General features: G+C 34.3%; 3 protein-coding genes across 4 annotated transcripts; all 3 read left to right on the forward strand.

The window, feature by feature from the left end:
* The first annotated feature begins 4,482 nt into the window (after window positions 1-4,482).
* LOC133038880 (uncharacterized) lies at window positions 4,483-7,299 on the forward strand. Of its 2 annotated transcripts, XM_061117349.1 has the most exons (5): window positions 4,483-5,052; window positions 6,254-6,537; window positions 6,624-6,842; window positions 6,922-7,014; window positions 7,098-7,299. In XM_061117349.1, the coding sequence occupies exons 1-5, from the start codon at window positions 4,920-4,922 to the stop codon at window positions 7,221-7,223; spliced, it is 855 nt and encodes a 284-aa protein (XP_060973332.1). In that variant the 5' UTR covers window positions 4,483-4,919; the 3' UTR covers window positions 7,224-7,299. The 2 variants fall into 2 exon arrangements, with proteins under 2 accessions (XP_060973332.1, XP_060973331.1); XM_061117348.1 differs by having other exon boundaries at window positions 6,922-7,229.
* Window positions 7,300-8,775: 1,476 nt separating this feature from the next.
* LOC133039503 (uncharacterized) lies at window positions 8,776-9,830 on the forward strand. The gene is made up of 4 exons (XM_061118405.1): window positions 8,776-8,858; window positions 8,960-9,061; window positions 9,141-9,315; window positions 9,415-9,830. The coding sequence occupies exons 1-4, from the start codon at window positions 8,815-8,817 to the stop codon at window positions 9,511-9,513; spliced, it is 420 nt and encodes a 139-aa protein (XP_060974388.1). The 5' UTR covers window positions 8,776-8,814; the 3' UTR covers window positions 9,514-9,830.
* A 791-nt stretch (window positions 9,831-10,621) lies between these two features.
* Window positions 10,622-11,395, forward strand: LOC133039330 (uncharacterized). The gene is made up of 2 exons (XM_061118196.1): window positions 10,622-10,698; window positions 10,768-11,395. The coding sequence occupies exons 1-2, from the start codon at window positions 10,622-10,624 to the stop codon at window positions 11,393-11,395; spliced, it is 705 nt and encodes a 234-aa protein (XP_060974179.1).
* Window positions 11,396-15,603: the final 4,208 nt, after the last annotated feature.

Genomic DNA, 15,603 nt, shown 5'->3' on the forward strand with positions numbered 1-15,603 from the left:
GAGTTTCTAATAGACTTCAATGAGTAATAGATTTATATAATTATACTTGGAATAAATTTTGATAATGTTATTTGGTGGATTCCTATTTTGTTATTAGGTAACATAATATTATTATTCGTTAGGTCTGTCACAATCATTAAGTGAGAATGAATCAATTTAAAAACATTTCACTATATTGAAAGGTCAGATTGATTTTAATATGAGCTTAATTATATTTTTTATTTTGTATATCTATTGTTTTATTTGAAAACAGGTGAATAAATGACTACACTATATACAACAATTAAGGACATCACTCCAACTACAGAAAGTTGGAAGAATAAAATGAGAGTGTTAGAAAAATTTAAGAAACGGACAAATAAGAGTTTACCACTCATATATCAAATACTTAATGTTAGCAGACAAAAAAAAAACAAAAAACTAAACATTGGTTGAATATTTGTTAACAACGAAATCAAGTGCTAACACCCATATCTTAATTGAATTAACCTGTTGAAATTGTCAATACTCTACTAATAAATGTTATAATTTTCGAATTTTGCCTGTACACGCGTTGCAACAAATTATTATTTCATAAATATATTTTTTTCCTTAAAAATGAACACAGGGTAATGATCTTGAACCTAATAACTAATAATATATTTTTTTTAATTTTTAATTGTATCACTTTTTAATAACGTAGAAAAAACTAGCATAAAATTCAGTATACGTGCCTCGCACGTAACTTTTGGCTAGTATACATATATATGTAACAATCGAGAAAGAATTACATCCATGAAAATTTGGTTGTCTTTTATGTATATAGGCAGACACCCATAAAAACATAGAGCACTAACCAAAAGAGCCAAAAATATATATATAAATATATATATATTGATTCGGCTCGGCTGGGTCTTTATACAAGATCTATGAATTCATAAATATATAAATTCATAAATCTGTGATTAGAGAAAGCCGCCGCCGCACAATACAAACATCAACGACATAAACCATAATACTGATGCATGCTTTGTCAAAATAAATTGTTTTTATAAACAACATATACAAACATCATACATAAACATATATCATATATCAGATCATATATACATATATATATGAACCTTAATTTTTAAAATCCCCAAATTTCATAAACTAAATCATCAGATCTTTAATTAATTTAACAAAGGTAGCTCTGATACCACTTGTTAGAATTTATAAAACACTTAAGAAATATATAAATCACAGATCTGAACATATTCCTAAAAGTGCTTTAATATAAAAAACCCTAAATCATAAATCTATAAAGCCTTTCGTAAATTAAGGAAGAAGATGATAAAATATGAGCGGAAGCACTAACCTGGAGCCATTGTTGTAGATTGCAGAGAAGGTTTTGATCTTCCAAGAATACACTATTTTCTAAAGTATTTTCTCTAATGGGGAAGAAGAGAATACAGAAACCTTAGTGTTTTTTGGGGACCACTACCTATTTATAGACCCATCTTAGAATGAGTTTTGGGTATTTATAATTTGGCCTCTCAACAAATTATAAATTAACTTATGGTATCTACACATTCATTCCATGACAATTTAATACCCTTTTGATACCCATAACATAATTAGTCACTTAATTTTGTATCACCCTTTATAATAGCATATACATTATACATATGTGCCCATAGGATTTTTAATCTGCCCACATAGAATTTTTAATCCAACAAGACTGAGGTGAAATTAATAAGGATATATATATATACTAGTATATTATTACGTGCGATGCACGTATGCTATGTTTTATATTAAGTATTATATTATGAGTTCGGAAGGAAATAAATGAATAAAAAATAAATAATATTAAATTTAGAGAGATTTGAATAATAAATTTAAATTAGACAAAGAAGGAACTCTCAATTCTCAAAGTCTCGATATTATAAAGTAACGAAGAAGTATTAAAATTTCATCTGCTCATTATAAAGCCACCTTCACTCAAAATAGCACAACATAAGTAACAAAGAAGTATTAAAGGTGTAAATTTTTCCAAAAGCAATGAGAATTAACAACTGATGATTGCATTCTGTTTCGTGAAATTGAGAGAGAGGCTTTTGTTGTGTTTGCCTGTATGGGTGATGAATGGGTTAATCATAAAGATTGTTTAATTTTTTGGTTTAATTATTGAGTTTATTTTTTGAAATTTGTTAGAGAGATATGTGGGTAAATATTATTTAATTTTTTGGGTTTAATTATTGGATTTATTTTTTGAAATTTGAATTTAGCATATGTGGGTAAGATATTTTTTTTAATTTAAAAAAAGATTGTTTAATTTTTTGGGTTTAATTATTGGGTTTATTTATTTGTTAACGTTTAACGGAGAATCGTTTTTAATTTAAAAAAAGATTGTTTAATTTTTTGGGTTTAATTATTGGGTTTATTTATTTGTTAACGTTTAACGTTAACAGTCTGTTAAGTTAATAGAATCGTTAAACCAAGAATCGTTAAACCAAGAATTGCCGTGAGATAGGCACTTTTAATATATAAAGATATATATATATATATATATAAATATTATGATGACGAGTAGTTAATGGAAGAACACGTATGAGCTTACGTGGTAAAACGAAACGTAGGAAATTGACGTTGTGCATTAAAAGGAGTTAATTAACAATAATAAATGAATGGAGAAGAAGAAGAAGATCGAAGTAGTTGCGGACTAGTGAGTGTGGAGATGTGCATGCAATAGATAATGAACGTACACAAGTGTCTTACACAAAAAGAGTAATATTAATACGATTGAATTCTTTGTGAGTTCCACGAAGATCAACACTACTTTTAAGGCGTGTATCCAAAAGTGGAAAAATTAAAATTGTCTTTGGTTACCACTTAAACAACTATATTCTATATCAGTTAATGGTCTATCTCAACCCTCAAATTTATTGTGTGCAAGTAATAATATTGTAGGTGCCGTTTCATACATAATATAAACAATGAGTGTTGGAGTAAGGGAAGGAGATAATAATCACCAAATAATATTCGTTAATATAAATAAAGTTTGGATATAATTTATAAATCTATAATAAATTCTCTAAAAATATTAATTATAAAATAAAGATGAAGATTTTTTTATGTAATTTTGTAGTGAAGTCTACATACTCAACAAATCATTTTTACTTGTGGCTTTCTTGATTTACAGAATACAATTTGATAGAATTTTTCTAAGTGAAAAAATTGACTGTGCTTTCTTCAACGTGTATAGGATTCCGATAGCAGTTATTTCTATCTAATTTAACAAATAATTATAAAACGTGAGCATTTTCCAAGTTTGATATATTTTATCTAATAGACAGAAAATATTATGCAACTACCTTTAAATAAGATAACTTTCAGTCACGGATCTGAGATTTAAGTTAAAGGGGGACGACACTTTTCTTTGTAAGTGAGGGGGCGTCATTTTTTTCTACATTGTATACCATGTTAAAAATTGATACAAATTTGTATTCAGTATTAAATGTAGTATAAAGTAAAAAAAATAATAATAAAAATATTAGGTTCAATAATTAAGACACTATTGACATCCGAGCACTGTTCAGTGAAGATATCCCAAGGTATGGACACTAATACCCCTGTTCTGAGGTCTGGTTCTGTTGTACGAAGTCTATTTTCGAATTCCTTGAATAATAAGGTGAAGATAACAAAAGATGATAGATGAAGTGGATTTCTTGAAGCCTTCAATATTGTGCTATATTTTAGGAGCTAATCCTCCTTTAGCCGTGTTTTTGTGAGAAGAATATGGGCAGATAAGATAGAAAGGGTAGGATTACTCTCTTATGGCATATACATAATACGATTTAACTCAGTTGAAACCAAGGAGATTCTGTTCTCCAAGGAAGATATATTTTCTTTAATCGCAGACCGGTAGTCATAAAACCTTGGGCAGCCCTCAATCAATGTGAAGAAAGGGGTCATTAGGATGGTACCGATTTGGGTTAATCTTGATGACTTAGATTTGAAATACTGGACGGAGAATTTGTATTCAAGATAATTGGACAAGTTGGGTAGCCAGTTATGGTAGATGAAGATACAAAAGAAAAGAAGAGAAAAGTTGAGTTTTCCAAGGGTTTTAATTGAAGTTGCCATTAAACGGGAACTGCCAGAGCTCATAGAATTTGAAGATGACAAGGGTTGCAATACTACAGTTGCTTTATCATATGAATGGAAGCCTGTTCTATGTGCCAACTGTGAAGGATTGGGTCATTTGACAGCAGAATGTAGGAAAAAAGAGCCTTCAAAACAACACACTACTACAATCTTGGCCTTTAGAGGCTGTTTTTTCACTCCCACTTATAAAAAGGGAAGCTAAAGGGTGTGAAAATACCCGTTTTTTTCGAAATTGACATTTAGAGGCGGTTTTTTGATAAAAACCGTAGGTATAAAATTGCATTATACCATTTAGAGGCGGTTGGGAAATAATTTTTTTTTTTTTTATGTTAAGCCCTATGCCGTCGGTTCCTCTATAGGAACCGACGGCATAGGGTACACGTGTTTGCTGACACGTGTACCCTATGCCGTCGGTTCCTATAAAGGAACCGACGGCATAGGGTTATAAAACAAACCCCTCCCTCAGCTTTCTTCCTCACTCGACCAAACCCAGCCAAAGCACCAAAGAACCAGCACCCAGCAGAGACGAAAAACCCTCGCCGACCACCGCCTCCACCACCCATTTCTCCCCCATTTCTCAACCATTTGAGCCCATTTTTGTTGCAAAATCTTCTATTTTCGATACTTAATCCTATACACCCAAAAAGTTTTAATTTTTTTCCCTATTTCTCTGTCATCCGAACCTATACAAAAATAGTGGGTATAACTCCGGCCACCATTTTTTGTTGAGAAAACATTGAATCTCAACCTCTTTTAAGGTATAAATATAGTTTCTATTCATTTTTATAATGTACATTGTTTTATTTTTAGTTTTTGTAAATTATTTTTTGGGTTTTTTAATTTTAATGGTAATATTGTTGTGTTGTATGTGTATAGTGCCCGGATTTTTTACGGAATTGCTCGTCGGATTGCGGTTATTAGGTAAAAATTTAAAGCTCAACATATAGTATATATATGTAATTTTATATTTTATTGAATATGTGTGTATATAATGTGTGTATATTAGTGTGTGTGTATAGTTTAGAAATAAAAATTTTAAAATTAAATTAGTGTGGGAAATAATTTTTTTTTGAGATAATAGTGTGAGATATAATTGATTATATATATATATGTATGTATAATTTAGTAACTAAGTAACTTGTTACTATTTTTAATAACTAGTTATAAGTAATGAAATAATTATTTTTGCAATTTCGTTATATTTGTTTATATTGTAGGTTCGGTATAATTTTGTGTGTAGTGTATTTGAGCTTGCATTGATAGGTATATACTTTAACTAACTTTTTCTTATTATATAATTAATTATCAATGCATGTTAGTTGAGTTTGAATATCTTAAATATTCATCCGTAGTGAAGTAGGTTCTGCGAATACATGTACTGCGGTCGGGTGGGTGGATAAATTTTGTATTGGTTATCTGTTTTGTTTGTTATTTTAGGCACTTTTAAAATTTTTGGGAACGTCCAATTACAGCCGTTGTGCTGCCGAAATTTCGGTAGAATTAGGATAAATCTTACTAAAAAAATATTAATATTTACATCACCCAAAGAACTAATTAGCTATAACATAGTAATAAGATGTTAGGTCACTAAAAAATAATCTAACCATTTGTTATGTTAGCTTACTAATCTAGTGAAAATGGTGACCTTAATTTTAAAATTTCTTTCAAAATTGGAATCAAACATGCCCAAAAATTCATCTTTGCCATAACTAATAAAAAAAATAAAAATAAATCCCAATATCATTTCAATCATCTTCTTTTTGGGTATAATTGATGACCATTGTAATGATTAGCTACATGGTCCACAACATGTTTAACACTTTACTAAAATCACAATCCTTAAGCTAAAAGTCATTCATCATTACACATAATAATAGTAATAAAAAAAAAAGTTACTTAATTATGGAAGAAGAATACAAATGCAATAACAGATAAAAATAATAAAAGTAAATTAAAGCAAAAAACACATTTCTTATGCTTAAATCATTGACATATAGCTTACTTTATATTGTGGTTGTGAATGCTCCTAAATCATTAACATATTGTTTATGCTTTTAATATTTCATATACACTACTTGTTATATATATAGCTAACTTTGAAGTTTGTTTGTTAATGGTGTAGACATGGCGAACTCGGAATCAGGATCTGATTCGGGAGCAGAAAATGAGTGTCCAACCACAATACCTACACGAGGGCCGACGCAAATGAATGAAATATCCAAACTAATGGATCAGGGCAAAAGAGTGGCCCTCGAAGTTAATGATAAAGGTCAATACTGTGGAAAAAGCTACGCGAAGCTCGTATCCACTCTGGGAGTCAGATGTCGGCAGACAATAGGGTTGGCTTATAAAAATTGGAAAGAAGTCAACCAGACTCTGAAAAATCAAGTTTGGAAAGACATTCAGGTAAGCTATTATTTGTTAGAATTTTGATTTGTTTTTCTATTACTCCAAATGTTGACTCTAACCGTGTTTGTTTTCCTTCAAAATAGACGGGGTTCATTGTGCCGGACACCTTCAAACATGATTGTCTCATCCTAGCTGGGAAGTTAATGAAAGACTTCAAGAATAGGATGACAAAAGACATCATAATGCCCGCGTTGAAAGAGAATGATGCGGGACGACTGGCACAAGTCCCTGAAAAGCACCCGGAGATCGACGCTGCTGATTGGTGCAAATTTGTTGAAAGTAGACTAACTCCTGAATTTCTGGTACGCTAATTATATTAACACTAAGATAAACTCTTAAATACAAGTACATGTATCTAATGTATTTTTTGTGGCATTGTAGGAATTGAGTAAGGTGCAACGTGAACGTTCCTCAAAAATTCAATCCAGACATCGAAGTGGTCGGAGTGGAATGGTGAACGTACGGGAAGCTGTGGTAAGTAATACTAAAAATTTAATGTGCTATAATGTGCTATACAATTTAATTGGTACTCATTTCATTGTTATAACGTTATGTAGAAAAAGGACCTCGAAGTTGCAGATCCTCCCCGCCACCGTGTTTGGATTAAATCTCGCACCAAGAGTAGAAAACTTGTCACTGATTACGACAAGGAAATTGCCGAGAAGATAGTAAGTATATATTAATCCTTAATTGAGTTCTACTCATGAGTTAGTGTATATAATTCATATACTAATTGCTTGAATATATGCGTGCATTAGGCTCAATTAGAGGAGAAGCTTAGTCGGGGACAAATTCGTGTCCGGGGCCAAAACGATATCCTCACGCGGGCGCTCGGGACACCGCAGCATCCCGGACGTGTCGTGGGCTGGGGGTATGCTATTACTTCAAATGTTATTTATTTAGTTACACAAATGAAATCGTTGCTAATTTGCATTTTATGATTTGTAGGTTCCTGACCAGGGCATCTCAACTGTTCGGCAGGAAGAAAAGGGAAGTGTCTGATGTTGTGGCTCGGCAAGCGAAGGAGATTGAACAATTAAAAGCCGAAGTCCAATCCCTTAAGCAGCAGAGGAACGCTGCCGAACAAGAGGAAGAAGGAGAGGTGGCTGGTGAGGCGTATGTTCCACAACCATACGCTCCTCAGGATGAGGTACAACCACAAATTTATGCTGAGGAGTTCATTTCCCTCAACGACCAAGGTATCCTATACAATTTTGATGACCATGCGGCCCTTAATCAGCAAGTACATCTCTGCTCTGACAACATCGACAATATTGTGGCCCGAGGGTATTTGTACGAGCATGTGGGTGAGATCAAAGTTCACTGCCAGGATTACGATGATTCACATGCTCGGATCATGGTTTCGGAAATCCTGCAAGAGGACGCTGAAATCCCAGTCCCACTTGAAGAGTTCAGATATGTTAGGGACGTGTACCGTATGTTCCTTCCTTGGCCTAAACACTTAATTTTAACAACCGAGGTAACTTCTCAACCGAAATTAATTATTAATGATTAGTGGAGTTTGAATATCTTCAATATTCATCCGTAGTGAAGTAGGTTCTGCGAATATATGTGCTGCGGTGGGATGGATGAACAAACTACTGTTATATATGTGTTATTTGTCGTTATACAGCCATGTTCAAAATTTTTGGGACCATTCAATTACAACCGTTATGCTGCCGAAATTTCGGTAGAAATTAGATAAAATTTGATATATATATATTATGTTCTGTTTTGTTTAGGGTCCACTCGCTCAACCGCCCTCAAGACGTGATGCGTCAAAGGGGAAAGCTCCGATGCTTTCTCCACAAAGCCGTGGTGCACGGGAAGATGAGTTGTTCACGGAAGAGAAGATGGCGTTGATCCCTAATTCGCTGAAATGGATGATTCATGAATTCCTAAGGCTCAAAGATAAACGTGATATAATCACAATTTCGTCCCCCGAGGATTCATTGCACCGCGTACCCGCATCATTTTATCTCGGAGAGGATTTGCGCGAGTTGCTACGTGTAACTACATCGGCAACCGGGGAATGCCGTTTGGAATGATGTATACTCTTCTTTAATCTAATTAACCTTATATCAAATTATAGTTAAATTATTATAAGGCACTAACACTTTTTTTTGGCGAGCACATATGGGAGAGCATCAACGGTACGAGAAAAATTTTCAAGTTTTACGACCCGCAGCTTCTCACGGTGCATGGGATCGCCGATGAAGAACGAGTCGATCTTTTGACGATGCGGCAAGACGATTGGCTAATTGGTTATCATTAATGAACAGCAACCACCAAATGTTCTTTATTCCTTGGAATATCGGGTAAACTTTATTAAATTCTTTAGTGCTAATTGTTCATTTCTATATTATGTCTTCAAATTATTTTTATACTATCTTACTTATATTCCAATATAATTTTCTAGGATGCATTGGACGCTAGTGGTGGTTGCGCCAAAGAAAATTATCCATTTAAACCCTCTAAAAGGCCGCCCAATTCCCGAAGAAATAGAACAAATGATCGGAAGGTAATTATTTAATGACTTCTTATGTAACGAATTTAAATTAACTAACGAATTGAAATGCTAATATAATTTTTCCAAACAGGGCATTCATGTATATAGGGGACGCACATCAGTATCTTGGCCCGTGGCAAGGAATTGCACAAGCAAACTGTCCAAGACAACCTAAAAGCCAAGAATGCGGTTTTTATGTTTTGAAATATATGACTGACATCGTCGCACGTGCCAACCCCAACCGTTACATAGAAGATCAAAAAGCTGTAAGTTTTAATTATTGATCATAGTATATAAATTTTATAATAACAAATATATAATATACATATACATAAACTAATATAAATTTTTAATTTTTTTAACAGTTTGGGGGTAAGAAGCAATACGATCCAAAAACAGAAATTTTACCACTACAGCGAAAGTGGATCGAACAATTGATGGCGGTGATTCACGGTGACGATTGAGGTTCAAAGGTCGAAGAATTTTTCTTCATTATGTAATTTTTATAGATTAACTTGTAATTAGATTTATTAACTTATTAATATTTTTAACTAATTTTACATGTTTGTGTAATACTTAATTATTTTTATGAAATCAAATTATGTTTTTACCCAAATTTAATTACTATTTAATTTAAAATGTAATTAATATATAAATAAATTAAATAAATATGTAATTTAAAATTTAAATAAATATGTATATAAATTAATAAATATAAAATTAAAATAATATAATTAAATTAAAAAAAAAATCGAAAAACTGAAATTCGCGAGACCCTTTACCGTCGGTTGCTACGCCACCTATGGCGTCGGTTCTTAGCTAGGAACCGACGCCATAGGGACCCCTATGGCGTCGGTTCCTAGCTAAGAACCGACGCCATAGGGGTATATATGGCGTCGGTTCAAATAAACCCTTTAGCGTCGCCCTGATAGGCGTCGGTAGCGAATTTCGCGAAAACCGACGCCTAAAGGGCTTAAAAACCGCCTCTAAAGGGTGTTTTTGTAGTAGTGACACCAGTGGGTGCTGAAAAACCTAGGCAAGCAACATGATGGGGCAAAAGAGAGTGAGAAACAGATAATGTTGATGCTGAAGGTTTCCAACCTGTCACCAAATGCTGGAAAATAAGAACAGAAATGGAACCTATTGCTGCTTCAACTAGCTACTCTTTCTTAGTTTTGGGGGCAAAAGAAAAAAATAATAATAATGCAGCAGTAGTAGAGCAATCTGGTAAATAGAATAATGGGAAGAAGGGCAAGCAAGTGGAAGAAGTTGATACAGGAGAGGGGGAGGTTCCTCTCTCAATAATGGATAAGATTTTGAGTTGGAATGTCCGAGGGATCAATACCCAACAAAAGCAAAGTCTAGTCAAGTAGGGCTTGTTGGTCTTCTCGAGACAAGGTTAAGGCTCCGAACTTGGGAGCCTTATAAATTCTAATGTTTTCAGGTTGGTGTTTTACATCGAATAATGCTTGGCATAAGGGAGGATAGATTACAGTTAGTTGGAATCTTAATAGTTTTACTGTTACCATTTTAAAGTGTACAAGTCAACTCATACATCTCTTCGTTGAAACTATGGCTAAAAAAACAAATTTTTTTGTGGCTTTTGTCTATGGTTTTAATGATGAGGTTGGGAGAAGAGACTTATGGGGGTACTTGAGAGATATAGCAAGAGATGATGCTTGAATTGTCCTTGGTGACTTTAATGATATTCTTTGTAGGGATGAAAGAATAGGCAGCAATGTCAGGTGTAAAAACTCTTCGGAATTTTGGGATTATGTTAATGAGTGCCACCTTAAAGATGTGAAATATCCTGGAAATTTTTATACATGGTGTAATAAGCAGATTGGAGATGAGAGGATTTATTCTAAAATAGATAGGGTTCTTGCAAATCCAACTTGGCTTAACTTGCATCATACAGCTGAAGTTATCTTTCAAAATGAAGGCCTATTTGACCACTCCCTAGCTGTGTTAACAATCTTCACATCTCCTCCTGGAGGAAAGAAACCTTTTCGATATTCCAGGATGTGGTCCTCTCATCCTGTGTATAGGAGGTTGGTTCAAAGCAGATGGCAGGAAATTGATAATGGCACTAAAATGTATCAGGTGGTCTCCAAACTGAAAGGTCTGAAGCCACTATTAAAGCAGTTAAATAAGCAATTTTTTTTTTTCGATTTACCTGCTGCTAATGCTAAGGCTAAGGAGGATTTGGATGCTTGTCAATCTAAGCTGCATCAAAACCCTTTGAACAATGAACTACAGAGCATCAAAGTTGCTGCAAGAAAGGAATATGCTACTATCCAAGCAGCATATATTTCTTTTCTACAACAGAAAGCAAAGTTACTCTAGCTTAAGGATGGGGATTCTAATTCAGCTTTTTACCACAGTAGTATCCGTGCTAGAAGAAGTCAAAACCGAATTCTTTCTATCATGGATTCTAATGGGGTAAGAATTGATAATCCTCAACAAATATCCTCTTTGTTTTTAGAATATTACTTCCAGCTGCTTGGTAGTAAGATGAATAATAGGAGATATGTGATGAAGAGTATTATCAAACAAGGACCTGTTCTCTCTAAGGACCAAGCAAGGATGTTAGTTCAGTAATTCTCAACAGATGAAGTCAAGAAAGCTATCTTTGATATCCCTGGCAATAAAGCTCCTGGACCTTATGGTTTCTGTAGCTTTTTTTTTCAAGATAATTGGGATTTGGTGGGGAATGGTATTCATGAAGCCATAACCTCCTTTTTGCACTCTGGAAAGATTTTGAGGTAAACACTACTGTTTGACACTTATTCCCAAAACTAAGTATCCAAACTCAGTTGGAGACTACAGACCAATAGCATTGGAATGTGTTGTATAGAGCTACTACAAAGATGATTTGTTCAAGGCTCAAGTTAGTACTAACAGATTAGATTTCACAGAATCAGAGTGGATTTGTTCAAGGGAGATTCATTGGCCATAACATAATGGTCTGTCCGGATCTAATAAGACATTATGGAAGAAAATTAGCTAAGGCAAATTGTATGATAAAGTAGGATTTGCAAAAAGCATATGATACAGTGGAATGAGACTTCATTGAAGAAATGCTTTTGGCTTTCATGTTTCCAGCTAGCTTTGTCAACTTAACAATGCTTTGTGTTAAAACTCCTAAATTCTCTCTGATGTTCAATGGATCCAGGCACAGTTTCTTTGAGGAAAAGAGAGGGCTGAGACAAGGTGACCCAATGTCTCCTCTCCTGTTTGTTTTGGGAATGGAATATTTGTCCAGGATAATGAAGAAAGTAGGGCTTAAACAAGAATTCAAGTTCCATGAGAGATGTGGTGAGCTAAAGCTTAATCATCTTAGTTTTGCAGATGATGTCTTGTTATTTTGCAATGGAGATTACAAGAGCATTTATTACATGCTACAGGGCCTTGAACTATTCTCACAAATATCTGGTCTGAAGCCTAATCCCAATAAGACTGCTGTATAAACATGGGTGATACAAATTTCCAAAGAATATTGGATGCCTATGGATTTTCAAAACAGGATGTCCCATTTGAATGTTTAGGCATTCCCATCTGCCCAAAAAAGATTTCAGCAAAGGAGTGCTCTCTCCTAGTTGAAAAGATGGTTGTCAAGATTCGAACATGGAGTACTAAGAATTGGTCTTTTGCTTGAAGAGTTGCGCTCATTAATTCAGCCCTGATGGCAATCCATTCTTATTGGAGCAAAATAATGGTTCTTCCAAAAAGCATTGTTAAGGAAATTGAGTCTATCTACAGAGGCTTTCTTTGGAATAGCAAGCAACACCTAACAGAGGAAGCTGTTGTAGCTTGGCCCAGTCACATACCTACATAGTCTTACAATCATCACACATGACTTTCCCCAGGCAATGTAAAATTGTACATCCCCTAGTCTTTCCCCTTTGGATCATGGGACTCTAACTGTCACAGACTTGATACTTAGAATGGAAAGGATAGCCTCTTTCACTTCCTCAACTCTATGTTCATCTTGTAAAATATTGAGATGTGACCATGAAATCTTAGGTCCAGCATCCATAATTGTTTCATTCACATGAAATCTTCCTTCCATGACAGTGCCCAACAAATTTTGATAATACTTTAGAAAAGCATATTGAACACTGGTTGGATCATCACACTAGATACCATGATCGTTCTCAATAAAATAAATTCTATTTTGAACTCTCTTAGGTCTTAAGGAGGCATGAAAGATCAGTGTTCTCTCATCTCTACTCTTGATCCAAGTAACCTTGGCTTTTTGAGCAAAGAAAGAGATGTAAGCTTTGTGAATGGCCATGTACTTCTCCTTTGCATTCTGTTCATCAAGCATTAAAATAGAATTTAAAGAATCCTTGTTAAGATTCTCTTGAGCTTCCATCATACTTTTTTCTGCTTGAATTTCAGCTTTATAGATGTCGTTGAAGCCTTCTTTGTTGATATCTAGCTAAACATTGCTTTCAATCTCTTTAGCTTTGTCACCATTTTCAACATTAGTGTACCAGATGCCTATTCTTCCAAACTCTGTTTCACTCTTTGATCAAAGCCATCAACATTTTTCCACATAATGTAATACCTGAAGGGCTTTTTCCCACATACCATATTTTGATGAAATAACAAAACTAGACTATGGTAAAACACACCATCAAGTAAGAAGGTTAATGCTTCAGAATGCTGAAAAGAACCAGCCCATTTCTCATTGACTAAGGCTCAATCAATCATTGAGAACACCCTGTATTCTGGCTTTTGCTTATTATTTCAGGTGAAAAACGATCGTGAGAATTTAAAATCTTCTAGAAAACATGTCTCAACACACTTTCTAAAATAGAGATGGTTGTTTATTTGAGTTCTTCCCCACTGATTCATTTGCAGTTAGAATATCATTAAAATAACCTAAGACAATCCAAGCTCTATCCACATGAACCGAGATGTCTTTCAAATCGTGCCATATTTAACTTCTTCTCTTTTCTTCATTAAATCCACACACAAAAGTTATATAGAACTCATCCTATTGATGTCTTGACTGTGCTAAATACTGAATCAGTTGGCTAGTACACACTCTAATATCTATAGAGTACATATTTAGTTGCCAAGCCTGCACTATTCTCCCCTTGTCAAGCTATGGATTGTTTTTCATAAAGCACTAACCCGAAAATAAACTTGTATAAACTAGCCCGGCCAAATTTTTATTCTGAGCCTAACCACACCAACCTTCTTAGAGTAAATCAAGTTCTTGATTTCATTATGCTTTTGCTGGATGTTAATTCCCCTTAAATTCTAACAAAAAATTTTATCCATTAGAGTTGGAGGGATCTCCCCCTCACCTATGTTAACTTCTCTATCTCCATCTTCTCCTTTCTCATTATCAAGAGCATCAAACATATTATCCACTTTGTTTATATTTGTTGCTCATCTGATACAATTTTCTTCTCTTTTACAAACCTGTTGAAATCCATCCTCATCAATAACAGGTTCTTTACTAAGCATATTGTTCTTCTTTGGAACCCAAATTTTCTTCTCTACTTCAATTTTAATGGCTCCTTGTTCCTATACATTTTGGTTTCATGGCCTATCCCTGTGCAAGTATAGCACACCAGTGGCAGCTATTCATATTTCACATCTAATTCTATGTCATGATCATATTCATCAGTAAATGAGATTTTTTCAGGTTAGTCTTAAGCGAAACTTACCTCAATGAGTATTCCAAGATACAGGAGCTTATTCCTGTGTTTAGTAATCTCATCAACTTGTAGTGGACTCCCTATTTGCTCAACTATCTCGAATAGGGATTTTTCCACCAAATACTTAATATCCATGCCCTTCAACTGAATCCAAGTAGCTACTGTTGTAATTATTTCAGTCTTTGTGAAACAAAGTCTCGAATTTCATGGTTTCATGATCATTGGCTTTCAATCGAAGAAGACATATTCTCCCTGTAAAACTCTATTTCTTTGCTCCATATTCTGAAATTGAATGATGAAGATCCCTCGAGCAATCATACTAGCTACCTTATTAACCGAGTCCTTCCATATCGTTCTGACGAAACCACCTAAAATGCTAAGTGGAGGGTTAGCCCCAATTATGTGGCATACAATCAACGGTTGCCAGAAGTTTACCTCATAAGCAATGTCTTCAAAATCAATTTTTACTTTAGACTTAAGTGTGACAATCTCAGATCGAGCTTCTTTGTGTTCATCCACAATTGAATTCCCAAACCTACTCTCCATATTCCGAACTACATTTGATCTCAAAATTGGAGGAGTAGTCTTCATCCCTGTGGTAGCATCTTGTGAGGCTCTATTGGCAATGCTCAACTAATCAGAAAAATCTTGAAGAATTTTGCTTTGCCTTCTGAATTCCTCCTCTGTTTCCTCAAGCGATAAGACCTTCTCACACCATTTTTGCCCTATTTCAAAAACTCCTCGAGCTTCCAGCTCCATCACACGAAAAGAGCATCCATGGACCTAGTTTTGATGACTCGATCAGAAGAAGGCGGCCCTATCTTCCTTCTTTTTGCCTTAGGTTTAGCTTTCCTGTCTCGTCCCTTTTGCCATAGC

Source organism: Cannabis sativa, chromosome 6, assembly GCF_029168945.1.
Source record: "Cannabis sativa cultivar Pink pepper isolate KNU-18-1 chromosome 6, ASM2916894v1, whole genome shotgun sequence".
Lineage (NCBI taxonomy): Eukaryota > Viridiplantae > Streptophyta > Magnoliopsida > Rosales > Cannabaceae > Cannabis > Cannabis sativa.

What these genes read in the sequence shown, in the direction of transcription:
- LOC133038880 (XM_061117348.1), top strand. Translation starts at nt 4,920, where the DNA reads ATGTACATTGTTTTATTTTTAGTTTTTGTAAATTATTTTTTGGGTTTT. An exon ending in AAGTTTGGAAAGACATTCAG is followed by an intron (nt 6,538 to 6,623) that starts GTAAGCTATTAT and finishes CCTTCAAAATAG; the next exon opens with ACGGGGTTCATTGTGCCGGA. An exon ending in GACTAACTCCTGAATTTCTG is followed by an intron (nt 6,843 to 6,921) that starts GTACGCTAATTA and finishes GTGGCATTGTAG; the next exon opens with GAATTGAGTAAGGTGCAACG.
- LOC133039503 (XM_061118405.1), top strand. Translation starts at nt 8,815, where the DNA reads ATGAACAGCAACCACCAAATGTTCTTTATTCCTTGGAATATCGG. An exon ending in TTTATTCCTTGGAATATCGG is followed by an intron (nt 8,859 to 8,959) that starts GTAAACTTTATT and finishes ATAATTTTCTAG; the next exon opens with GATGCATTGGACGCTAGTGG. An exon ending in ACATAGAAGATCAAAAAGCT is followed by an intron (nt 9,316 to 9,414) that starts GTAAGTTTTAAT and finishes TTTTTTTAACAG; the next exon opens with TTTGGGGGTAAGAAGCAATA.
- LOC133039330 (XM_061118196.1), top strand. Translation starts at nt 10,622, where the DNA reads ATGGCTAAAAAAACAAATTTTTTTGTGGCTTTTGTCTATGGTTTTAAT. An exon ending in GGGAGAAGAGACTTATGGGG is followed by an intron (nt 10,699 to 10,767) that starts GTACTTGAGAGA and finishes TATTCTTTGTAG; the next exon opens with GGATGAAAGAATAGGCAGCA.